The 27,145-nt window shown below is 49.2% G+C and overlaps 1 protein-coding gene across 4 annotated transcripts in view; it reads right to left on the bottom strand.

Annotated features, from left to right (window-relative positions):
• MTHFS (methenyltetrahydrofolate synthetase) overlaps nt 1-26,202 on the bottom strand; it is a 45,321-nt gene extending 19,119 nt beyond the window's left edge. For 2 of the 4 annotated variants that reach the window (XM_060282983.1, XM_035131517.2), the window contains exons 1-2: nt 25,142-25,508; nt 11,251-11,515 (exon numbers count right to left, since the gene is read on the bottom strand). In XM_060282983.1, coding sequence (XP_060138966.1) covers nt 11,251-11,515; nt 25,142-25,294 — 418 coding nt within the window. In that variant the 5' untranslated portion in view covers nt 25,295-25,508. Of the gene's footprint in view, nt 1-11,250; nt 11,516-25,097; nt 25,509-25,724 lie in introns of those variants that run through there. The other 2 variants (XM_060282984.1, XM_060282985.1) reach the window with 2 other exon arrangements.
• Nucleotides 26,203-27,145: the final 943 nt, after the last annotated feature.

The following is a 27,145-nucleotide window of genomic DNA, read 5'->3' as shown; positions in this document are numbered from 1 at the left end:
GCCGTTTACCTTCCCACCGGAGCGGTACCTATTTATCTACTTGCACTTTGACGTGCTTTCGAACTGCTAGGTTGGCAGGAGCTGAGACAGAGCAATGGGAGCTCACGCCGTCGCGGGTATTCGAACCGCCGACCTTCCGATTGGCAAGCCTTAGGCTCAGTTGTTTAGACCACAGCGCCACCCGCGTCCCATCTGTACTTTTCTACATTTAAAGCATAATCCTTTCCCCCAAAGAATTATGGGAACGGTAGCTTTTCCCTCACAAAGCTACAGTTCCCAGCCACCTATAAAACACTATAGCATCCAGAATTTTTGACTAATATGTTTTTAAAACACTCTAACCAGCCAATGCAACCCTCTGCCTGTCTACTCAGAAGTAAGATCCGCTGAATGCAATGGTTTGTGCTTGAAATACAGCAGCAAGGTGTCAAAGGCAAACATACAGTTAGCAGGGCAAACGAGAAGTTGCGGGAATTCGTGATTGAATAAATGTGCAAATGCAGCCTTAAATAAATAGCGTTCTGAATAAATATTGAAACAATACTTTGGGGGTTGGAGAGAGGGGGGAAAGGCCCTCTAAGAAAATAAATCCTCAGAGTTTGCAAATGAGCAACACATTTTCTACCTAAATTTGCTTCCTACATATAGACCAGAAATTGTCAAACACTCAAATCAAATATACACTCTTGCTCCAGCTCTGCTTTAGAGATGGCATGTTAAGTTTGAAACAGCCACCCAATGAAATGGCAGACATTGATACATTGAGGGGCCATCTTTGCCAAGAGCTTGCCCCATCTAGTATAACGACACAAAAAGCAAATTAAATTTCTCTGCCATACGATCTCAAAAATAAAGTGGATTTATTCTTTTGTCTTTCTATTGCAAAGCAACAGTAATGGATCGGCAAAGCAAGCCCCTTTGCTGGGGACAGATATAGCTTATCACCGCCAGTCTTAGCTGTCAAGTATCCGTTTTTCACGGGAAACCCCCAGATTTTAATCCGTTTACCGCTGTTCTCCTGTATGGAAAAAAATCCCGGAAATCCCCTGGATTTCCTACCTGCCAGGGAGGCTCCATTTTGGGTGCCGCTCTTTCCATGTGTGGGCACCAGAAATCGGGCAGAGCGGCACTGGAAGTCGCTTCTACGCATGCCCAGCGGCCATCTTGGTGGTGGCCGCATGACGGCGCCCGTCACCAGGATGGCCGCCGGGCATGCATAGAAGCGACTTCCGGTGCCGCTTTGCCCGATTTGTGGTGCCCACACATGGGAAGAGCAGCCCCGGAAGTTGCTTCTACGCAACTTCTGGTGCCGCACCGCTGCTGATCCCGCATTTTTCAGCGGGAGACTTGGAAGGTATGCCGCCACTTTATCTGCAGCTTCTACCATGTTAAGTTGTTTTTTGTACTTTTATTTTTTTATTTTTTTTATTTATTTTTTAATTAATCTATTTTATTTTTTTAAATTAATCTTTATTGAAATTCAAAACAAAACATGCAAATGAAAAACACACACACACACACACACACACACATACATAAAATCAATTAATACAAAGAACAACAAATATTTTTTTTTTCAAACAGACTTTTAGGAAGCTGCCCATAGAGCAGATCGGTATTCTCTGTTCCAGGGCTGGAGAACATCTCCAGATGTTGGACTCCATCAGTTCCAGGTAGCCTAGTAAACCATCAGGAATTGGAGTCCAGCAGTGCCTGGAGAGGACCACAAGTTATCCATCTCTGGTCATCTCTCCCTGACACTCAGGAGTCTTGGGAATACTTTTCTTCCCCATCAGCTTTTAGCAGGAGATGTCGGGGATTGACTCTGGGACCTTCTGCATGCAAAGCTCTACAACTTATCTTCAACCTTTGGCATGCAAAGCAGGTGCTCTGGCACTCAGCTATGACCTCCTGCATGCAAGGCAAATGTGGTACCACTCAACTATCTGCTTCTACTTGCAGTTCAGGTGCAACACCAATAAGCTACAGTTCCTCCCACAGGTGACCTCCACATTCCGGTCCAGCAGAAACACTCAAGAACTCTCCCTCTGGAGTGTATCTGTGTCAGAGACGTGGCCGAATCAAACGCCTGGGAAAAGGCTGGCTCTGGAGATGAAGGAATGCTATTCCATAGGGAGCCAGTGTCTGGAGACGAGCGAATGCAGACGGAGCAGGAGTGGGTTAGTTTGGGCCCCCTTCATCAAGAGTTCCCAGACTCAGATAAAGCAGCAGACTCAGAAAGCTCACAGGCAGAGGGGGAGGGGGAGATAGACGGCATTGAGAGGGTTGCTATGCAACCTGGAGGGAGGCAGAGTTTAGAGGGCTCTTCATTTGAGAGCGGGGGGGGGGGGAGTCCACCCCCCTTCTCCCTGAACCAGAGGAGCTGAAAGGGTTAAAATGCAACAGAAGTACAAGAGAGGAAGGACTGGACTTTGGCGCCCTTTGTGCTGCGAAAGGAGGGTAAACTCAGAGTGACCAACTCGTAGCTAAGAGTGGCGCACGGAGCCGCTCTCTGGGTGTGAATTGTAAACAAACATACCATAAATGTACCAGAGACTCGTTAATTCCTATCAGAGCTTGCTTGCCTGCCTAAGATCATTACAATCTGCAAGCGGTCTTCCCAGAAAATGAGGGCCATCAGCAGAATCCGCAAGCAGCTTCCAGGTAACAGAGCCCTATCCCTCTCTTCCTCTGTCTCGGAGATCTGTGTCAGCATGAAGCATTTACCTTCCCGACCCACATTTGTCCTCTTGAGCAAAAAAGCATGACTCTCCCTTGGACGGATATACTGGTAAGTCATAAAGGTTTAAGGCAAAGGAATACTGATCATTCATTACCTAAGAGAAGCAAGGCAGAGGCATATGCTAACAACCAGAACAGTCTTAAGCATATCCGGCACCGTGGTGCGAAGATCCCTCCGCCCCCCCGCCCCCCATTTCCCAGAGTTTCTCTCGCCCTACAACTCCAGCTCGGAGCGTTTTTGGTGCCTGTAGGCGGCGAGCGGGGAAATAACTCTGCCGTCCCTCCCAGGATACTTTAGCCCGCTGGCGGCCGCTGCGCTTTGCCGAGCGGGGACGGTGGGCGAGGCCCCGGAAGGGGCAGGCTCAGCTGGGCCAGCCAAGGACGGGGGGAGCCCTTCACTTCCAAACAACCCCGCCGCCTTCTCCTGCTGCCTCGGCCATGGCTTGTCGTCTCTTGCTGCCGCTGCTCCTCTACCTCGGCAGGCACCCTCGGCCGGGTCCAGCCGCCTTCTCCGTCCACCACGGCGGATATGCTTAAGTCTTAAGACGGCACTGGTCCTTCTAAAATGTCAGCTGTCTGGCGCAGCAGCGCCCCTGGTGGCCAGGCACCCTGGCGCATTGCGCCACCCAGCCCAGGCCTAGAGACGGCCCTGCTAACAACTATTCTTCCTGCAGCTTCCACTCCTTTCAGGTTTGTTGGGATTTGATAGCTCCTGTTCAATTCATTCTCTCTCTCTTCTCTTTCTCTTTCTTTCTTTCTCTCTCTCTCTCTCTCTCTCTCTCTCTCTCTCTCTCTTTCCCCCTTCCTTCCTCCATTTCTGTTTCCCCTAAGCTTCACCTGCAACAATGTCCACTTTAAGGCAAAGGATGAAGTTGTTAGGGGGTGATATCCCCTATGACTGACATAAATTCTTACAAGCCAGCAGGATGTTCACAGTAAGGCCCAGTCTCATTTTTCCAATCTTAAATTTGTTTCTACACTTTTCCGCAGGAATTTGTGGGGGTTTTTTTTAATAAAAAAACTCTTCTGAAAATCCTTCAGCTTTTTGGAATGAATTTATATAAATTTTTGTATGCACTTTTGACCAATGGGCATGTTTTTACAAGCAATTTCTCCTCATAGAATGCATTTTTTGCATGCCGCTTTCACCAATATATAAAATACATGCATAATATTTTTTTAACGCTGTTTAGTTGGACAACTGCATAGCAAATTTCAGGTAAGTGCAGATTTCAAAGGATGGCCGTGCTTCAGTTTCCACATTGTTTCAGAAAGTGTGGTTGTGATAAAGTTGGCTTTAAGTGAGAATTGAGCTAAATTCCATCCGTACCTATGAGAAAAGTTGTGTATGTTTAACCCACAGACGAGACGAGTAGGGCTAGACGATATATACAGATCAGTAGGGCTAGACAATATATTGATATATCATCCAAAACCGGTTTCAAGTCTGTATCATGGTATATTTGGTTTCATAATTTTTGACCTGGCAATAGATTACGAATCATGGTGTGTGTGTGTGTGTGTTGTGTGCTACACAAAATGTGGGGAAAACCGTGAAGCAAGCCAGCAAATTCCTCTTCACAGCCCCCTCCTTATTTCAGACATTGTGATGAATTGGTATATTGTGATGTTTAGCTGGGGATATATTGTGATGATGAAAACCAGATATTGCCCAGCCTTACAGGGCAGCTAGCTTCAAAATAATTGGAAGGGCAGAAAGCAGATTGGGATTTAGTGGTAGTGGGAAGCAAAAGGGGTTTTTTTTAAAAAAAAGGTAAAGGGACCCCTGGACGGTTACGTCCAGCCAAAGGCGACTATGAGGTTGCGGTGCTCATCTCGCTTTCAGGCCCAGGGAGCCAGTATTTGTCCACGGACAGAATTCTGGGTCATGTGGCCAGCAAGACTATTTAAAAAAAAAATTATTGAGGATTTTCTCAGTTTACAAAGGTAATGCTGTGTCTCATAATTTTTCCATTGTTACGCATCAATCTTGCTTGTTGAGACATTAGGAAGAAGGGGGGGAAAGAGGTGGGTGGGGTGGGTGGGTGGGGTGGGATGCCTATGTTTCTGTTTTCCTTGATATGTGTAGGGGTTCAGTGTCAGCGTTGTTTGTGCGGGTTCTCTGTTGTTTGCTTGTACTCCTTTGTTGGTGAGAGAGGTCGGGGGTTGGCGTAGGGTGTGGTTGTTCATTTGTGGATGGCTGTGGTGGTCTTTGGTTTCTTGTGTGAGAGCAAGACTATTTATCTACTTGCACTGGCATGCTTTCGAACTGCTAGGTTGACAGGAGCTGGGACAGAGCAACAGGAGCTAACTCCGTCGCAGGGATTAGAACCGCCGACCTTCCGATCGGCAAGCCCAAGAGGCTCAGTGGTTTAGACCACAGTGCCACCCGCATCCACATGGCCATTGTGAGAGCAGGATACTGAACTAGATTGAGTGTTTGGTCTGATCTGGTCTTTTATTCCAGCCAGACCCCAATACCCCCCCCCACACACACACACTCCGCTTTGGGGGGGGGTTATCACCAACTATCCACCCCCCACTGAGCATGTTCAGTGCTGGCAAGGCTGCTTTGCGGGGGGTGAAGATCCTTGTGGCGGAATCCTAGCTGCATTAATATTTCGGATGTCTCCAATGATCTCTACGGGCAACTCACGTCCAAACCAGAGGGCATTTAAAAATAGCTTCTCAGTGTGAACCAGGAAATTTCATCTATCCAGACGAGATGGCTCTCTTTCTACCACATCTCTCTTTCTTCCTCCATTTTCTTTTTCCAGGATGCCCCATTCCCCCTCCAACCTGGTTTTGTTCAACTGTCAGCCCACATTCCATGCCAACCAAGCACACTGGGCCTGTTTTGGGAGTTTCCACTCCTTTGAGTTACAGCCCCCCCCCAACTGTTAAAGATTTTTCCTCAAACTTCTGGGTTTTGCCAGTTCCGCTGTGTGTGGGTGGTGAAGCACAACCAGTCAAAGATCTGAGATATATTCACATGGATTAAAAACAAAACAAAAAACCCCAAGCATAAAATAACCACACGTCTTATCGGTTTACAATCAGCTGCACCAGTTCCACCTAGCAGCACCGAGAAGCTGTGAACATGTTGAATCAAAGCGGGATAAGACGCCTGTCTCCGAGTATTACTTTCCGCAATTTCATCTCGCTGGCAATTTAGCAACCTGCCTGACAATAAACTCGCAAGCGAATTACCTGCAAAACATGCAAAGACAAAAGCTATCCTTTCCTCCTCCTTTTAGCGTGGAAATGCTCATTCCCGAAAGAAATGAAGATGGAAAGGTTAGACGCACACGCATGCCAGGACTTAGAATCATAAAATTATAGGAGTTGGAAGGGACCCCAAGGATCATCTAGTCCAGGCATCCCCAAACTGCGGCCCTCCAGATGTTTTGGCCTACAGCTCCCATGATCCCTAGCTAACAGGACCAATGGTCGGGGAAGATGGGAATTGTAGTGCAAAATGTCTGGAGGGTCGAAGTTTTGGACTGCCTGATCTAGTCCAACGCGGGGGAATCTCAAGCCCAGGGGTCAAATGTAGCCTCTCTATAGCTGGCCCTTTGGACTCTCAAACCTACACCCCACCCCACTTGCAACACCCTTCCCCAGCTCTGCTTTGTACCCTCCTTGAGTGCTTTTGCCTAGCTGGAATGTGCCGTTGAACTCTGTGTTTGTATAAACTAACCTTCTTACACCAGGTAAAATTAATATTTGTTGCTCTGTCCGCATCCAATCAATTTTGCCGAGTGGCTCTGAATTCTAGTGTTATGAGAGGGGGAAGAAAATCCCTGCAGAGCATTGACTGTCTCCAGATATTTAAAGGACCACCTCTGAACTGGCCAAACCCTTCAATCATTATCTGAGGCCCTTTTTCATGTGCCTCCTCCACAAGATGTCCGGAGGGTGGCAACACAAGAACAGGCCTTTTCTGTGGTGGCTCCCTGTTTGTGGAATCCTCTCCTGGCATCTTAATTACATATCTTTAGGCATCAGGTGAAAACATTCCTATTTACCTAGGCCTTTGGCTGATTAACACAGAATCATTTTAAATGTGTTTGTGAGAGGGGGGCGGTTATTGGTATGTTTTTGTCTTATTGTGTATTTTGCTTTCCCATGTTGTATTTTTATGTAGTGGACTGCCCTGTGATATTCAGATGAAGGGTGAGATACAAATAAAATAAAATAAAATAAAATAAAATAAAATAAAATGCAAAGCAAAGCAAAGCAAAGCAAAACAAAACAAAACAAAACAAAACAAAACAAAATACATTGTCTCCAAAGCATCCATGGTTTCATTGGCCCCTGTCACAGCCCCTACCCCACAAGTATTTTTCTTACACTCACATTTAAGAAAAATGACTGTGCACATGGCACAGCTGCCTTCAGACTTCCCTGGGGATACCTGATCTGTCTCCTGTATGTGACTGCAATGACTGAGCGAGAATTTAATTACATTTGGGGGGGGGGGGAGTGTCACTCAATCTCACTACTAAATCTACAGAATACTGACACCTGCTGGCTAAAGGGAGTGTTTTCGGGCATCTAGTAGCCCTCCTTGCTCAAGTTCCAAAAAGAAAGCGAGCCATTTTGCACACAGCCAATCTGGGTCACCCACCAATTCAGTCATTTCCCACAGGCTCGACAGATTTCAGTTTCCTGACCCAAATTTCCCCACCCACAGTTCTCTTAAAAAAAACACCCCAAAACACCTTCCAATAGATCTAGCCCCAGTGTGGTTAGATTGTCGGGCTAGGGACCTGGGAGATCAGAGTTCAAATTCCCACTTAGCCATGAAGCTCTCTGGGTGACCTTGGGCCAGTCGCTGCCTCTCAGCCTGACCTACCTCACAGGGTTGCTGTGGGGGTTAAATGAGGAGGGGGACTACCATGCATGCCACCTTGAAGACGCCTTCCATAGTACTAGTTACAGGTAGGTAGCCGTGTTGGTCTGACGTAGTCAAAACAAAATAAAAAAAATCCTTCCAGTAGCACCTTAGAGACCAACTAAGTTTGTCATAGGTATGAGCTTTCGTGTGTATGCACACTTCTTGTCTCTAAGGTGCTACTGGAAGGATTTTTTAAATTTTGTTTTGACCTTGAAGGGGGAGGGGGAGTGGGATGTCAGTGCAACAAATTGATAAAAATAAATACTCTGAGTAAGGCTAGCTTTGGATACAACGTGCAGTTTCATCTCCAGTTAGTTCGTGCCCCACAGCTTCCTGCTAAAACCCTGTAATATTTATACCACAAACGTCCCGGAGGGGGCGGGTCATCTTGCTTTTGTTGCACTATAGTGCCAGAGGATCCCAATAATGAAGCAGGGCCGTCTCAAGCATGTCGGGCGCCCGGGCGCCATGGTGCGGAGATCGCTCCGGCGCCCCCACCCCACTTCTTGCCGCAGCTTCTTGCTCCGCCCCATGGCGCCCCCCTGCCAGCCCCGCGCCACCCAGCCTACCCCTAGAGCCAGCCCTGTAATGAAGTAACACTGGGGTTAGGTAGGTAAGGTAAAGGACCCCAAATGGTTAAGTCCAGTCAAAGGTGACTATGGGGTTGTGGTGCACATCTCGCTTTCAGGCCCAGGGAGGCGGCGTTTGTCCACAGACAGCAAACCGCTTCTGGCACAATGGGACACCGTGGCGGACAGAGTGCTTGGAAATACCATTTACCTTCCCGCCGGAACAGTGCCTATTTATCTACTTGCACTGGTTTGCTTTCAAACTGCTAAGTTGGCAGGAGCTGGGACAGAGCAATGGGAGCTTACTCCATCGCAGAGATTCGAACCGCCGACCTTCCAATTGGCAAGCCCAAGAGCCTCAGTGGTTTAGACCACAGCGCCACCCGCATCCCTGCATTGCAGAGCAACCAATGAAGTGCAGGCATGATGTGCAGGCAGCCCAATATAAATCCTCCATTTATGCACTATTATTGCCCCAGTGACATGTTGCAAAACACACCCACAAAAACACAACAAAAAGGGCTCTGAGCAATGCGAATATCATTTCACCACTTGCGTACCTACCCAATGGATCGATGCACTTTGCAAGTGAGGGTCTCCTGCAGATCCCACTGTATCAGTAACGCCATTCTACACAAAGTAGGAATCAGGCCTTTAGTGTGACGAAATTCCCTCCCCTTGAGTGTTTAGATTGGTCTCAGTTGTCTTTTCAGCACCGACTGAAGACCTTCCTCTTTCAACAAGGCTTCTCAGTTCGGATCTTTCCTGGTCTGGATCCGAACTGGATTTTATGTTATTTTTTGAGATTTTTTATTATTATTTTATCACCTGATGTTTCCAACCCGTGGGCTCCTTTGGGAGGAAGAGAAGGCTATAAATTTAATAAGTAAATTAACTCCTTGGAACTTACTACTGAGTTTCACCTGCAAAGGACAGTACCGTTCGATTCATCTCTACCTTGAGGGTCCCTGGCAGTTTAGAAGCACTACTACCGGTAGGAGCAGAAGCTGCTGCTGCTTCCCCTTTTCCCCCAGAGGGGCTCTTTCACCAGCATACTAATGCCTTGCTAGACCCAAATCCCTTCTCCCGATACCCAACCACCCGACACAGAAGTGCCATGGCTCATTGTCTTTGAGCAGAAGTTCATTCCAAACTTCAAATCATTTCATTAAAAAATAAATTACATTAAGAGCTAAGCCTTGATTTTCAATTTTGTCTCATGCCATGGTCTTTTTTATGACCAGTGTAAAAAAGAAAAAAGAAAAGGGAAAAAATACTTTTTAAATTAATCTCTCGCTTGGATATATATTGTACTGTAAATTTTAATCAACCCTCCCTGAAGGGAAGAAAATCTAATAGTCCTGGCAATCACTTTACAATCTTGTTTTGGACCATTTTCTGTTTTCCCCATTATGTAGTTATATTTAACATCGCCGCTTCCAACATATGCGCTCCATCTATCTGTCATTTTGCACACATCTTATTTGAATCCTTCAATGGGGCCGTCACAATGTTATTTACTACACGGGTGGATTTTTTCCAGGGTTTCTTAAATGCAGGTACTGTATGCACCTAATGTCCATAGAATGTCAGTCTGAGAATGATTAAAATAACTCGCTCATTATACCTTCACACAGACGGAGGCGATTAATGAATTTCTTCTGCCCCACAATTTAATTTGCTCTTCCCCCTTCTCTTAGCTTATGTACCAATTCTAAAGTCTTGTAAGAGAATGAAGTATATTCAATTTTATAAATTGGAGGGGGGCGGAGAGGGATGCTTGAAGGACTTTTTCTGCGACCCTTTCCCTCTGCAGGGAGGTGGGACCGATTCAGATGGTCCACCCCCACCACTTTATGGATCCAAATCAGGCTTCCTCAAACTGTTTTGAGACTACAGTTCCCATCATCCCTGACTACTGGTCTTGCTAGCCAGGGATCATGGGAGTTGTAGGCAAACAAACACCTGGAGGGCAGAGTTTGAGGAAGCCTGAGCCAAATGGTTTCCAGAGAGTGGTAGGGGATGTTTTATCCCATGTTGATGGCCTTTCAGCTGATTCCCTGGTGGCCCATTGGAATGTGGAATTAACCAGGGCTATCAATTGTCTGGCTCTGAAGCGCCCTCTCTGATTGCATGGAGCCGGGCCAGCCCCGTGGTTTTCCCCGGAGCTGAGAGCGATGAAACAATCACTGAGACGGCTAGAGTGCCGGTGGTGGAAAACTCATTCTGAATCGGACTGGACACGGGTTAGAGCTCAATGTTGAGCCTCCCAAGTGGTGACAGCGACGGCAAAGGGGACCTTCTTCACCACCTCTATTGCATCTGCAGAAAACAGCAGCAGGAGACTCTTTCACCTGCGAGAAGTGAGGTTACAGGGAACCAGGCAGAGGCCTTCTTGGTAGTGGCACCCGCCCTCTGGAACGCCCTCCCATCAGATGTCAAGGAAATAAACAACTATCTGACTTTTAGAAGACATCTGAAGGCAGCCCTGTTTAGGGAAGTTTTTTATGTCTGATGTTTTATCGTGTTTTTAATATTCTTTTGGGAGCTGCTCAGAGTGGCTGGGGAAACCCAGCCAGAAGGGTGGGGTATAAATAAATGATGGCGATGATTCAGTCCATGTTTTTAGGGAAACTTGGTCTGTGCATCTTGTCAATTTGAAGAGAACTGATCTGATTCACAGACTAACATGCAGATATATTCCCAGTCTGTTTCCAGAACAATTGCATTCTCTCTGCGTGTGTACTATATTGCATGTGTGTTTTTGCAGTGCAACAGAGCACAGATGTGGAAACTGGTGTCATCCAGATGTTTTGACTGCAAGCCCCATGATCCCTGACCATTGGCCATGCTGCCTGAGGCTGATGGGGATTGGGAGACCAACATCTGGAAGGCGACAGGGTCCCCGCTCCTGGTCTAAGCACTGTACCAATTTTCCGTCAATGACTGTCCATGCTTTGATATGTCATAACATTACTCATCTCTCCCAAAAGGATGTATTCTGGCATCAAATTACAGCCCCCTGCTCGCCAAGCTCACCTGCTGCTGACAAGGCTTCTTCCCTGATGTCGTTTTCAGACGGCTGATGGATGTTCCAAGAAGTCAAGGGGAGAGAAGCAATTTCTTCATAGGAAGCTAGCTTCACCATGTCCATGTGGCTGCTCCGGGGCTTGTAATGTGGAATGAAGCACTCTTTGCCACGCTGGAAAATGTCCTTAATGATTTCTTCTGTCTGGACCTCATCCGACATGCTTAGGAAGACTGCGATTCTCCGGGATGCTTGGTATTTAGGATGCTCCAGCACCTGCATGGGGAAAAAAGGAGTTTGCAGTCAGAGAGATTGGAAAGTTCACGAGAAAAAACGGTGAGAGAACCCATCTTTTCCTTGAGGCATTGGGCTTAACCACATAATCCAAGTTTCCAACTGTAACCAAGGTTGTTGTTTTTTTAATGGTGTATCGAACCATACAATTGGAAAGGACCTGAGCGGTATACCATTTTCTTTTATTAAAAAACAACAACATCACCCCACAAAGCCTTCCATTTAGGAATTCTAGCTGCCAAAATCCCAAGGGAGCAGAAAAGACTATTTATGTATGTGACCACGGCTGCGCGGATGTTATTGGCCCAAAGATGGAAAGAAGATAAAGTCCCTACCAGAGAAGAATGGCAGATCAAGTTGATGGATTGTGCCAAAATGTCCAAAATGATCAAAAGAATCAGAAATCAGGAGGACCTAAATTTTAATAAGGAATGGGGGAAATTATGTTGTTGTTGTTTAGTCATTTAGTCGTGTCCGATTCTTTGTGACCCCATGGACCAGAGCACGCCAGGCACTCCTGTCTTGCACTGCCTCCCGCAGTTTGGTCAAACTCATGTTCGTAGCTTCGAGAACACTGTCCAACCATCTCGTCCTCTGTCGTCCCCTTCTCCTTGCGCCCTCAATCTTTCCCATCAAGGTCTTTTCCAAGGAGTCTTATAAGTTACCATAAAAACCATTGTAAACAGTTAAAATCGTTAGGAGGATTGGAATAACACTTCTAGTTTAATGGTGAATTTTGGAATATTTGGATTATTATAAAAGATGCAGGAGGAAATGATTCGGAAGATTTGGATTATTATAAAAGATGCAGGAGGAAATGATTAACAATAGGACCCACAAAGGGGAGGAGGGAAGTCCAGGAAATTCTCTGGAATCTTGTTTCTATGCTCTGTGTTGGATATGAGACTGTAAAATTTTAATATGAAAACCAAATAAATAAATTTATATAAATAAGGGGGCAGAAGGGACCTTAGCGGTCATCTAGTCAAGCCCCCTGCTCAGAGCAGGATCTGCAACATAGGATGCAAGTACTAAGATGGCTTCCAGTCTCTGCTTAAAATATCTTCAATAAAAAAGAGTCTATCACTTTTGGATTACTGCCAAACAACTCCTACTGTTAGGAAGCTTCTTCTAATGCCTAGCAGCACAGTATACAGAGAACAATTGGGTACACATTGACCTCATTAAACTTAGCTGACGAAGGTTTAAGACACCGAAACAGGGCCCTGTCCTGGCTTCTGACTTTGGATTATTATGGACGCTACCTTATTTTAGAAGATTTCTACATCAAACACGGTATTGATATATTCTGACTTCGGATTATTGTGGTCTCTATCTGACTTTAAAAGACTTCTACACCAAACACCGTACAGTGGTACCTCAACATCCTAATGACTCAACTTCCGAAGGTTTCGACTTCCGAAGTCGGCAAACCCGGAAGTCTTTTCGTCGTGCGCACATTCTGCGCCTGCGCAGAAGTGGCATGTGTGGTCGGCGCATGCGCAGAAGCACAAAATCGTGCTTCGCGCATGCGCAAAACGGATGCTTCAACAACCGAAGAATTCGACTTACAAAGAGCGCCACGGAATGGATCGCCTTCGTAAGTCGAGGTACTACTGTATTGATATTTTGCGTCAAAAGACTCTTTAATGGAACCTATTCAATTAGATACCATTGAACTGAGAAATTTTCCGACTATTATTTAAACTTTAAGTTTATTACAGAAATTGTAAGGTTGCATGTAATTTTGTTTTCTATGTTCACAATTGGTTTGTTAATAGGGATTATTCTCGTTATTGAATGGCCTGAGTTGATTTGTCTGATTCTTATTGGTGTGTATAACAACAAGAACTCCCATTTATCTAATGTAAATCAGCAATGGCATCCAGATTGAGAAGAGGAGGCTGCACCAGGTGGACCTTTGGTCTGATCCAGCAGCCCTCTTCTTAACATACCTGCTAGGGAACAAGGCAGGTATTTGGGTTCTCCTGGGCAACAAATTTCATTCGCCCCTAAAACTTACACACACACACCCAAACACACCAGCCACTCTTGAACCCCTCAAATTCCCCCAAGTGTTTAGCTTCTGACAGCTTCTCCGCAGGGAGCAGTGCCATCTGGTAAACACGATTAAGAAACGGGATTATTTTCAGAGGCTTTCTCATTTGGGGCTGTGGAGTTTCCTTATCTCTGCAGCGGGACTCGATGCAACCATAATAGTTACAAGCATGAACTCAATCTGAAAACTGAGCCGGGAGTCCCTGTAGAGAGATCCCTGCGCCTCTTTGAGCTTCACTTGGATGACCTGAGGCAAGACACTCTCTGTAATGTGGGCGTAATGCAAGCAAAACTGTTATTAGGATCATGAAAATAATGTAGATGAAATCCCTTGAGTACTCAGGAAAACACCATAGGCATACTAAATATCAGCTAGTTCAGTCATAATATTTGCCAATCTTTACATGGTTTCTGAAGAATTTGTGCCGCTGTTAGGCTCTGGAGCTCTTTGCCCCCTTCCCTGAAGGCTTGAAGACGCCAAACTAAAACATGTTTTATTCCAACAGGTTTATGGGTCAACTGGCTCTTAAATCATCCTCGTACAACCAAGTTTATTTGTTGTGTTATTGGCCTGACGGTTGTATATACCGTGTGATTGTTTTAATCTGAAATCTCGTTAGCTGCCTCAAGTGGCTCACAACCTACTGCAAGCCGGAAAGGCAGGATATAAATATATATTTTAAACTGATATATGTGAACATTACACCCATTTATTTACAAGGTGCTACGCAAGACTGTTGTCAATACTGCATTTTATTTCATTATTGATGTCTGCATGCTTCTGTTCTTTCAAGGAACCAAAAATTGAGGGTATGCTTTTTTTTCCTGGCAAACAAGTACTGCAAAGGGGCAGATCTTCTTGGGCTCAGAGATGACACAACACTGGGCATGATCAGGCCGCTCTCCAGATTAGATTTAACGTCATCCAAGTTTGGAATCCCACCACTTAGAACTATCTCCCTACAAACAATGGGTTCTATCCAATGCTGGTCCTATTCAGAGCAAACCTGTTGAACATAATGGGCATGACTAACTTTGATCCATTAATTTCAACGGGTCTACTCTGAGTAGAATTTTGATACAACCCCCATGACCTGCAAATCAAGAGCCAGTCTTGTGAAAATGTATTCCCTTCTCACCCCACCTCTTTGGAGAGAACGTTCCTCTTCCTGGTGCCGATCACAGTTTTGCATTGCATGCATGCCAATGCAAACCATGGTTTCTACAAACAACATGGCAGGATCACCATAGTTTGCAGACCCACCTCAGACCAAGGGGTCCATGGTTTGCATTAAGCATGGTTTAGACTGGTGCAATGCAATATGGAGCTGTGGTTGACACCAGGAAGGTGGGGCGGGGGGAGGGGAGGGGAGAGAGATCACTCTAGAGCAGGGGTCCCCAAACTACGGCCCCCGGGCCGGATGCGGCCCAATCGGCCTTCCAATCCGGCCCGCGACGACCCCCGCCGCCCGCTGCCGCCGCCCGCTCTCACGGCACGCGGCGCAGCGACGATCTAAAAAATCGGCAAAAAATCGCCGAAAATCCTTTGTGCGCATGCGTATGGGCCTCTCCCGACCTGGAAGAGGTCATTTCTGGTGCACTTCCGGGTCGGGGGAGGCCCATACGCATGCGCACAAGCGATTTTTGGTGATTTTTTCCCGCCCGTGTGCGTGTGCGCATGCGCACGGGCGCGCACTCCCCCGCCCTCCGGCCCGCTGCGCGCGCACTCCCCTGCCCTCCGGCCCACCGCGCGGTAAGTCTGGGGACCCCTGCTCTAGAGCAAGCCATGGCTTAGATGCAGAGCTAACTGAAGACATTCTGCTGCCCAAGAGGGAAGAAAAAACTATGCTCCCCGCAGAATATCAAAGGCACCTGAGACTGAATGGCCCACAAGCCCCTCTCCATCCCTGGGAGTGAAAATACAATGCGATATGAAATATGAAATTAAACAAACAAGTGAGTCAGTACAGCATGAGACTCTTAATCTCAGGGTCATGGTTTTGACCAGATTGCCCCGTGGTCCCTTCCAACTCTACAAATCTGTGATTCTGTGAAGGATTTGCTGTCATTTCACAACACCCCAAATCAGTCGCATTCCCCCTACCTAATGATAGGTCTGGCCCAGTTTAGAGAAGTCCAGAATTACTTCTGCCCTGGGCCATTGCCAGGTTTAAACTGGCCTAGAAACCTGATCTCCTTTCCTGATACCAAACCTTTCCCTCCCAACCAAGCTTCGACATCAGGCAATAGGTTATTTTAAAATTTGCAAATTTCCCACTATATTTGCATTTAAATTAAATGTACTTTGATGTGCTCTGGCCTCACTCCCACTACCCCTGGGAGACACAGAGATCTTATTTAAAGTCAGAGAAGACACCCACAGTGGAAACTTCCACAACCCCACAGCAGTGTGAACAACACAGGAAACTGTACAGCAGTTTACCAAAAGCAAGCAAGAAAAAAAGGAATCGGCTTGCTTTTCTGGATCAGGAAATGGCTGTTATTGCCGAATCAGAGCATGCAAACCAGCAGGACTTCAGTCACAAAAGGAAACTTTCAGCAAGGAAAGCCACCCAGTGGCTAATTAAACGCCTGTGGTGAGGTCAACCCAGTACAGCTACTCTCATTTCAAATGAAGACCTTTGTCAATTATGTCAATGGGTTTATTAGGAAACACGGCCGTAGAGAAAGGTGACCAGCACACCTTCAAAGCAATGATACTAGCAGGAAAGGCAACAATAGCTTTGGGTTGGAAAGATAGAGAAAAATGGACAGTAGAGGTCTGGACTAATTATTTGTTTGAATTTATTCAGTCAGACATTGTGGCAGTAACGTCACAGGAAATAATAACATGGGAGGGCCAAGTCTACTATTATAAGGACCAGATGGAACCCCTATCTTCAATGGATAACAACTACAGTACTGGATCAGAAGACATTCAGTGGAAATTAAAGACATTGTGCCCGTGGCTGAGGACAACTGTTTGAACCCTTCCAATGGATTATGGGTGGGGGAGGGGGAGGGAAGGGAAAGAAAAGGAAAGGAAAAACGGTACGGGAAATTAAAAATTAGAAGGAGAGAATATAATGTATGTAAAAATTCTCATACTTTAATAAAAATCTTTAAAAAAGAAAAAAAGACCTTTGTCAAATGAGTATTCATTCGAATAAATACATTTTCTCTCCACCTCCTTTTTGTTTTCTGGCATTTCAGTGGCGGGCTTCTATCATCTCTCCCCCCCCCCATCTTTTACTCAAATACATCTTGTTTAGGCACTGACTGGCAGCATCTTGTTACATTTCAGGGTACTGAAAAGCCAGATGAAGATGAAAGGTTAATTCTCATCGGATGGAGCAGGGCTCCTAACTTCACTCACGGTGTACAAGAAACAGAGATGTTTTAATAACTGGCTTTGATTTGTTGGGAGATAAGGATTCCCACGTTATTATAGAAGTCAGGGGGGCTTGCAAGGAATTACACAGGAGACAAACTATTCAGCCATCCCTTACTTAGCACAAGACCGTTCAGCAACCATTAGTGAGGTTTAGGAACTTCATGAGAAGGACTTGGTTCATCTGGCCCCAAACCTGAGCAGGCTACAGTGTAAGGAAAGGTGCTTTGGGTTTTGTTGTGGGTTGGGAATGTGGATCAGTGGATATGCAACTTACAACGCACGTCCCCAGCCTCCCTTCCATAATACTTTTAATCATTTAACAGCTCTGCCCCGCACACAGCTGAAGAAGTGATGGAGGTGTGATAAATTAGGAAGGGGGAAAAAAGCACTTCCCGTCTGATACTAATTAAGGCACACACAGCATCTGGGGACTCATGCCGGGAGGAGGGGGGAAGGCTCAGAAGATATGCATCCTATGGTTCGTATCCCTCAGTCCCCGGATACCGTAAGCATCAACACTGGCACCACATGCCATCAGCGATACAGGAAAATAAGGAGCCTTATATAGAAGCAAATCAGTGGAACATATAGTGTGAGGGACAGGGGATATCGCGAAGTCCCTCCCCTCCTGAGTTCAAGCCCATCCCCGAGCACAGGGGAAAGCAGAGAGAGTTCCGATTCCAATGGGGAAGCAGGAAGTCGTGTCCGAGGCTCAGGCAAGGTAGAGGAGCCAGGGTCCCAGGTGGGACAGGAAGGGGCGAATAAGGGGGGGAGACCCATCCCCCCAACTCCGGAATTACGCAGAAAGAGGAGGGGAAAGAGGATGGGTCTGCCAAAGCTTTTGTGTTGGAGAAAGACGCGCCAAAAGCCATTCGGAGGTTCTGGAACCGACTGACCACATCACTCCGTGTAAATAGAAATGACTTCAGCACTGTAAATACGCAGCACCAATAAAAGAATAAAATGCAGAGCTGCGTAGCGTCGTTACTCTGAAGTAGCCCACTCCGGCCACTGTGACAGCAACCTCCGAATCCTTTTTTTGGGCTACTTTGGAGTTGCCGGGATGAGCGTGTCAGAGGCGGAGAGATGGCGGCAGATCGCGGAGCAAGCCCAGCAAGAACTGCAGCAGCTGTCGGTGCAGGCGCAGGGGGAATTGAAGGCAGCTAAAGAAGAGACTAAGAAGGTCCAGGACGACCGGCTACAACTTGCGGAACAGGTGAGAGCGCTACAGGAAAGAGAGCAGGAATTAAGGGCGGTGGCGGTAGACCTCCGAAACAAGCTGGATGCAGAGAAAAACAAGGCGGGAGGGGCACCCCAAGTCCAAGTGCTGCCAGGAAGGAGAGCCGGGACCCTAGTAAGCAAGTTCAATGGAGACCCGAGGGAATATCAGGGCTTTGAGACTGAGATTGTGTATGCTCTTGAGCTGCACCACGATGAGTTCCCTGATGATGAGCACAGGGTAGCGTTTATTGTGGAGCACCTTACCGGGGCAGCCAGGGAGTGGCTAAGACCGTTAATCGCAACAAAGAATCCTTGCATGAAGAATGTCAAACTATTTCTAGAAGGTTTGAAAACGATGTATTCGTCCGATAGTCATATGGACCAGACTAAGGAGGAACTTCATAATTTACGCCAAGGAAATATGACAGTTCGCGCGTATTGGGCGAAATTCACCATGCTGGTGCACAGATTGGGGTGGGAACTAGAGTCACCCCCAATGTAAACGGCGTTCTACTTGGGGTTGCATGAGGAGGTGAAGGATGAGCTCTCGAGAGGTCCAAAGCCCAGTAATATGGATCAGCTGAGCAAAGCGGCTCTGGCGGTGGGGGTGAGACAGGAATCCCGGTGGAGCGACAAGCAAGCAACGCGTGCAAAGCGGGCTTGGTTCCCACGGTCGCAGGAGAAGCCACTCCCCCAACAACCCTTTCAAGCCACGCCTGGGGCCAACCAGGACCAGGAACCCATGCAGATTGATAGCGCGCGCGCGCGGGCTTTTCAAACCCCAGCGGCGCCAAGACGCAAGGAGGGAAGGGGTGGGAATTGCTTTCTCTGCAACTCCCCCCAGCATCTCGTCAGAGACTGCCCACATCGCAGGGAGTGGCAAGGAAAGGCGGGAACGGTTGTGCCCTCCCCCACTGCCGCAGCACCACAGCAGGGAAACGGGAAAGCCTGGCTGCAGGAGACAAGGGGCAGCAGCCAGGCACAGTCAGCAGACAACAGCCCCAGCCCACCCACCCGCACAGAGAGGAGCAGAGCCAGCCCACCCCTCCCAGAGCAGGAGTGGTTCTAGAAGTGACGCTCACGCTCCCAAATGGCTATCCCCTGACGGTCCTCGCCCTAATTGACAGTGGGGCGTCAGCGAACTTCTTCTCGAGAAACTTTGCAGAAGAGCACCAGATCCAGCTTCTGCAGCTGGATTTTCCTCTGCACGTGGCGACCATTGACGGCAGAGAGCTGCTGGGAGGGGCCATCACTCATCAAACCCCCCCCCATGAAAATGACGGTGGGAAGGCACTCAGAGACACTGGCATTCAACGTCACCACCATCTCAGACCCCCCCATCGTCTTGGGCATGAGCTGGCTGGCGCGCCACGACCCCTCCATCAGTTGGCACCAGAGATGCATCACTTTTGGATCGGACTTTTGCCTGGAACATTGCATGCAGCACCAACCAGGGGAGGGGCCTCCGATAGCCACGGTGGCCACCATGCACGTCAAAGGGGGTGAGGCGATACCCAAGCCGTACTGGGACCTGCAGGAGGTCTTCAGCGAAGCGGAGTCCGACCACCTACCCCCACACAGGCCTTTTGACTGCCAGATCAACCTGGTGCCAGGGGCAACTATACCCCCAGCCAAGCTGTACGCCATGTCAGACCAGGAACTGGAGGATCTGCGCGCTTTCATCGACAAGAACCTCAAGCGGGGGTTCATCAGAGAAAGCAAGGCAGCAGGGGGCAGCCCAGTCTTCTGGGTGGACAAGAAAGACACGCAACAGCGCCGTCTTGTGGTGGATTTTAGACGGCTGAATTCAGTGACAGAGCCAGTGGCTTTCCCCATGCCCAGAGTGGATGATCTCCTGACAGCGGCACGCAGGGGCAAGATTTTCACCAAGCTAGACCTGAGGGGGGCGTACAACTTGATCAGGATCCGGGAAGGCGATGAATGGAAAACCACGATGTTCACGCCTCTGGGCTCTTTTGAATATCTGGTGATGCCCTTCGGGTTGCAAGGGGGCTCAGCATGCTTCCAGGCCTTCATGCACCACGTCCTGGGGTCCCTCCTCTTCAGGAAATGCTTGGTCTTCCTGGATGACATCCTTATCTATTCCGATGACCCAGTGCAGCATGTGAAAGATGTCAGGGAGGTGTTGCAGCGCCTGAAGGAGAACCACCTGTATGTGAAGCTGGAGAAGTGCAAGTTTCACACCAAGGAGGTGGACTTCCTGGGCTACAAGCTGTCAGACAAGGGGCTGGCGATGGACAAGGACAAGGTGCAGGCCATCCTGGACTGGCACAGCCCCAGGACGCGCAAAGATGCCCAACGCCTACTAGGCTTCGCCAACTTCTACAGGAAGTTCATCAAGAACTTCTCTCGCGTTACGGCTCCCATCACTGACTGCCTGAGAGGCAAACAGAAGTTCAGGTGGACACCTGAGGCGCAAGCAGCGTTCGAAAGCCTCAAGAGGGTGTCCGCCTCAGACCAGAACCTGTTCCACGTGGTTCAGGACGCGCCCCTACGCGTGGAGACAGATGCTTCTGATAAAGCTGTGGGCGCCATTTTGTTGCAACTGGACGCCAACAGAGAGTGGAGACCTTGTGCCTTCTTCTCCAGGAAGTTGACCCAGCCAGAGCGAAACTACACGGTGTTTGATCGGGAACTTCTTGCGATCCACGCTGCGTTCCAGCACTGGAGACACTTCCTGGTGGGCGCCAAGCACCCCATCCAGGTGTGCACAGACCACAAGAACCTGGAGTTCTGGAGAACTGCCAGGGTGCTCAACCAGCGGCAGATACGGTGGGCAGAGTTCTTCTCGAACTTCAACTTCTCCATACACTACATCCCGGGAGAGCAGAATGTCAGGGCGGATGCCCTCTCCCGCAAGCCAGAGTACATGGAGGAGGAGGCGCCACCGGCACCCAGGCACATTTTCCCCCCGTCAGCATGGTCCTGCGGAGCAGCAGTGGTGAGCGAGGCAGAACTCACAGCACTGACGGCAGCGGATGAATTTGCCAACCGCATCTTCAGAGAACTGAGAGGGGGGGGGAGCAGGCAAAAGACTTTGCAAAACGCAGGGGGCTGCTTTTCTACAAGGGTGCACTGTACCTGCCCACCACCCAGCTTAGACGTACGGTCCTCAAGCAGATGCACGACAACCCAACGGCGGGTCATTTTGGGAGGGACAAAACCGCTCACCTAGTCATGAGACACTTCTGGTGGCCAGGGGTGCGGGAAGATGTTCGAGACTATGTACGGGGCTGTGACACCTGCCAGCGGGCAAAGGTGGTAAGAGCAGCGCCACCGGGATTGCTGGAGCCCTTAGCCACGCCACACAGGCCGTGGGAAGTGGTGTCCATGGACTTCATCACAGATCTGCCTTCTTCCAGGGGCAAGACCGCAGTGTTGGTGGTGGTGGACCTCATGTCCAAAATGTGCCACTTTATACCGTGTGCCAGGGCGGTCTCTGCAGAAGAGACAGCCAAACTGTTTGTGGATCACGTATTCAGACTGCATGGATTACCTTTAAGGGTTATTTCGGATCGTGGCCGCCAATTTGTTTCCAGGTTCTGGCGGCGGCTCATGAACCTCCTGCAGGTGGAGGTCAGCTTGTCGACAGCTAGACACCCGCAGACCAATGGACAGGCGGAGAGGGTCAACGCCATTCTGCAGCAGTACCTGAGATGCTACGTCAGCCAGCGGCAAACGGACTGGGTGAATCGCCTGCCACTGGCAGAATTTGCCTACAACAATGCGGTGCACGTCTCCACAGGGGTGTCGCCCTTTAAGGCCAATTACGGGCGCGACCTCAGATCTTTCCCAGAGAGGGAGGGGGAGGAGGGCCCACAGGCTGAGGATTGGGCAGAGGAACTGGAGACGGTGCACCAGCAACTCAGAGAACACTTGGAGAGAGCCAAGGAAGCGTACAAGAAGGGGGCAGATCGCCACAGGCGACCGGGGGAGGTCATTAGGGTGGGGGACAAAGTTTGGTTGTCCTCGGAGGGCCTTCCCATCAGAGGGAGGTGCAAAAAGCTGGCGCCCAGAAGGTTGGGCCCCTTCACGGTCACGCAACAGGTCAACCCGGTGGCATACAGGCTGGCACTGCCAGAGGACATGAGGGTGCACCCAGTGTTTCATAGATCGCTGCTGTCGCCATACAGGGAAAGCAGCAGGCTCCGAGGCAGCGAACAAACCCCTGAGGGAGGGGGGGAGAGAGAAGGCAGGGAGCAACTCAATGAGGCCACGGCCATCCTGGACTCAAGGAGGGGGGTGGGGGGCCTGGAGTACCTCATGGCATGGGAGGATGCTCCACCGTCCCAGAATGAATGGGTTCCAGCCACTCAGATACAGGAGGAATTCCTGGTAGAAGAATTTCACGCCCTCTTTCCCCATAGACCCAAGCCCTGGCACATGGAAAGGGAGGGGGAGGGGGAGGAAGCACGGGAGAGCAGTTCACCATGGCGCTGGGAAGCGGAGTTTGAGGAACCAGAGGATGAGGTATGGGTGTCACCGAGATCCACCCAGTCAGAGGAAGGAGCAGATTGGCAGAACGTTTTTACCCCTACCAGCTCTGACGCCACGGACTTTTTGGGATTCCCGTCCTCCCAGGCGGAAGGGGGGGGCTCGCAGGACTGGGGGGAGGTGTTCACACCAACGGGCTCGGAAAGCACTGAGTTCTTAGGCTTCCAGTCGTCACCGACACCTGGGGGGGACCTGGGGAGGGGTGAAGGAGAGCTTGGGAGGGGGGTGGATGTGAGGGACAGGGGATATCGCGAAGTCCCTCCCCTCCTGAGTTCAAGCCCATCCCCGAGCACAGGGGAAAGCAGAGAGAGTTCCGATTCCAATGGGGAAGCAGGAAGTCGTGTCCGAGGCTCAGGCAAGGTAGAGGAGCCAGGGTCCCAGGTGGGACAGGAAGGGGCGAATAAGGGGGGGAGACCCATCCCCCCAACTCCGGAATTACGCAGAAAGAGGAGGGGAAAGAGGATGGGTCTGCCAAAGCTTTTGTGTTGGAGAAAGACGCGCCAAAAGCCATTCGGAGGTTCTGGAACCGACTGACCACATCACTCCGTGTAAATAGCAATGACTTCAGCACTGTAAATACGCAGCACCAATAAAAGAATAAAATGCAGAGCTGCGTAGCGTCGTTACTCTGAAGTAGCCCACTCCGGCCACTGTGACATATAGGGAGCGGGTGGCACTGTGGTCTAAACCAAGCCGCCTGGGCTTGCCGATTGGAAGGTTGGCGGTTCGAATCCACACGGCGGGGTGAGCTCCCATTGCTCTGTCCCAGCTCCTGCCAACCTAGCAGTTCGAAAGCACACCAGTGCAAGTAGATAAATAGGTACCACTGCGGCAGGAAGGTAAGCGGCGTTTCTGTGCGCTCTAGTTTCCATCATGGTGTTCCGTCACACCAGAAGTGGTTTAGTCATGCTGGCCATATGACCTGGAAAGCTGTCTGTGGATAAATGCCAGCTCCCTCAGCCTGAAGTGAGATGGGCGCCGCACCTCAGTCGCCTTTGACTGGACTTAGCCGTCCAGGGGTCCTTTACCTTTACTTTTACCTACGATGACTCCTAGCAGCTCTCCAGGAGTTCAAGCAGGGGTCTCTCCCATGTGAGAAATTTGCCCTGACTGAAACTCTCAAGGCGCTTCGAGTTACAGTAAATGGACCATTTCTCTGACTCAGTACAGGGCAGCTTCCAATGTCCTTATTTGATGCTCATGCTGGGTCCAGTATAAGGTCACAGAACTAACACATTCCATTCCTATGACATTTTCACTCATCTCAAAATATTATGGAAACAGAAGTTTCAGTCTCTGAGAATGGAGTGAAGTGGAAACAGAAGGTTATTAATGATGAATGGCATGACAGAATTGATGGATACTGCACAAAAGTGAAGCCGCTTACTTTGCATTAGCAGTGCTCAAAGATTTGCTTTTTATGTATTATGTTCCGCCCTATGAATCCATGAAGTGTCAATAAAGTAGAGGCTGCCTCTGAGCATACACAAAGTGCATCTCCCTCAACTGCTGAATTCTACCCAATCTCACCACATATGGGAAGAAAAAAGGTTGCCAGCCTCCAGAAAAGTTTCAGCCCTCAGCCCCTCTCCATCTTTTAAACTAAAGTGTAAGGCTTGCAGTCCCTAAACCCATTTAGTTCTGCATTTATTTCCAACATTTATAAGCACCTTTTCACCATCGATGGCCACAAAGCGGTTTGCACAGCATCCCCTCAAAGGAATACACAAACAAACAAAAGCAATAGGTTTTTTTAATATAAAACAAAAAACAAAACCCAGTTCCATAAACACACGCAATCCATTTGGGGGGGGGGTGAAAGAAGCCACAATGAACTCAACGGGACATCTCACTTCCGAAGGGGCCTGCGTATGCGCAGGGGCTCACCAGGCACACGTTTCCGGGGGTTGACGCAGGACCGACCTCACTTCCGAATAAAACACTCACCTCCCACCCTCTCCAGCGGCATATCCGCGTCCGCCCCTTTCCACGTGCGGGCCGCTCCCTTACGTCACCTTACGCGCACTCATTCAACCCAAGGAGGGGGTTTTGTTTTTCTCTGGGTGGGAGGGAATTTCCCCCTCCCCAGCCGGGAGACAGAACTTCACACTCTCACTTTCGCTCTGCCTCTATCTTAAACAGCCGCGCGCGGGGGTGGGGGGACGAGGGCGCACGCGCTGCGCTTCCCGAACAGCCGCGCGCGCCGTTCCGTGGAGAAAGGTGCTTCCCCCCCCCCCCCCCGCTTCGTTTTTCTAATTGCACGTGAACCAGCGTCGCGTGGGAAGAGGGCAAAAGAGCCTCGATGGCCACAAAGAAGACTTGGCCGCCGCCTCTGGGGAAACTTCTGGCCGCGGGCGGGGAGAGAAAAAAACCCACCGAAAGTGCTTTTTCCCGAGACAGGCTTGCTGACCCTCACCCACCTTGCCGCGCACGAGACGCGACTGGCGCAGTTTCTCGGCGTCGCTCAGGGCTCGCAGGCGACGCTTCAGCTCCGCTCGCAGCGCTCCCTTGGCGGCGTGCAGGGCGGCCATGTCGCCGGCGGAGGCGGCTGCGCCCTCCCCTCGGCTCTCCATAGGCAGCGCAGCCTCCGCCGCCTCCCCGAGGAGGCGCCTCGACGACACCGGTTCAGTTCAGCGCAGGGAGCGCGCGCGCAGAATTGGGCTCCGCGGGAGCTGTCGGTTGCGCTTAAATGGCCTCAGCGCGGAGGGAAAAGACGAACAAGCTGCACTTCCTCGCTGGGAGAGGCGCCCAAGTCAAGAGTGACCAGGGTTGTTCACCTTTATCCTCGCAAAATACAGGGCGGGGCGGGTGGGGGGCGATTCCCCTTTCATCTGGTGCCGAAGTGACTTCAAAGCAAATCTATTGCAGCCTAGCTTGGTATCTGAAGAAGTGTGCATGCACACGAAAGCTCATACCTATGACAAACTTAGTTGGTCTCCAAGGTGCTCCTGGAAGGATTTTTTTATTTTGTTTTGACTGCGTCAGACCAACACGGCTACCTACCTGTAACTAGCCTAGCTTGTGTGCTTCCCATGAGAGGCATTGCAGTGAGAGCAGTATGCTGAACTCAATAGGCCGTTGGCCTGATCCAGCCCTGCTCTCCTTTTGTTCCTCAGGTGATGCCGGCAAAGTCTCCGAACCTGAAGTAGGGCCAGCTCCACTAAGGCTTCTATCAGATGAGCCTGTGAGGACTCCTCTTTCAGTCCCCACCCACCCCAATCCAAAGTTGTGGTATTGCTGTCCTAGACTCAGGATTCATCTGTAGAAGACCTATAAGAGCTGTATTTCAGCTTGCTGGAGCAAATTCAGAGTTCATTGTTTCCAGAGCATTGCGTGAGCTTAGGGTCCTCCAGCCTGAATTCCATCCCACCTTGCCTTGAAACTTGTCTTGTCTTCTCACCCCTGTCAGGCCCTGCCCTGCCTCACATCTAGATTTGCCAGGCAAAAGCTGCCTGGTGCGTCATTGTTGAGGATGTCTCGGGTTCATGTTCGCAAAAGTTGCGACGGTATGTGTGTGTGACAGCACAGGCATGTGACGCTCCCCCCCCCCTGGCCAAAATCTTGGGTCCAAGCCGGCACCTCTGCCTTTTACTCAGATTCATCTGTCTGCAGTGCACGTAGCACAAGGCTACAGAGCAATAACAGTTAGGCAAGAGTGGAGTGGTGTGAGATAACAGTTTGGAAAAAGGAACTGGCAGCCACGAAGGAGCCCTGCGCAAAATGAACTCTTGTGACAGTTTTGTGCGACAGCACAGCTTCGATGGGGAAATGAACATCCTTCACCTAAAAATTTCCACATTTTGGCAAGGTGAAGTGCTGCTGCTGACACAGGCGGTATTTATGTCCTGTTCTGAACATGGATTTTGCTGGCGCAGAAAACTTCAGGATAGAAATGTGTCTCCTACAGTTCTGTCTCCCAGACAGCAGGGACTCGCTGAAACATAATGGCATTCATTCAGTTTCGGCCCCTGAGATAAATGCAGCTTTCTCGTGAGAATGACATTTGCTCCAGAGAAAGAAAACCTCTTGGATTTGCACCCCAACTCTCTTTCTGGCAACAAGGCTGTTCTATATTTTAATGCATTACAGCCAGCCATGACTCCTGATTCCTTTCTAAAACAGATTGTAGGGTCAGTGGGAACTGTGTTACAACCCAGTGTGAACTGGATTGCCAACTTTTAAAACAACAGCCTTGTTGTGTATGCAAAGGTGATCAGGCCTGAGGTACACAGCCCTGGTACTTTCTTTGCAAAGGAATGAAATAATAATAATAATAATAATAATAATAAATTTATTATTTATACCCCACACATCTGACTGGGTTTCCTCAGCCACTCTGGGCAGCTCTCAACAGAATATTAAAAACACGATAAAACATCAAACATTAAAAACTGCCCTAAACAGGGCTGCCTTCAGATGTCTTT

This window comes from Zootoca vivipara, chromosome 14, assembly GCF_963506605.1.
Source record: "Zootoca vivipara chromosome 14, rZooViv1.1, whole genome shotgun sequence".
NCBI lineage: Eukaryota > Metazoa > Chordata > Lepidosauria > Squamata > Lacertidae > Zootoca > Zootoca vivipara.
The sequence above is the reverse complement of the archived record's forward strand: the minus strand, read 5'-3'. Positions and strand labels throughout refer to the sequence as shown.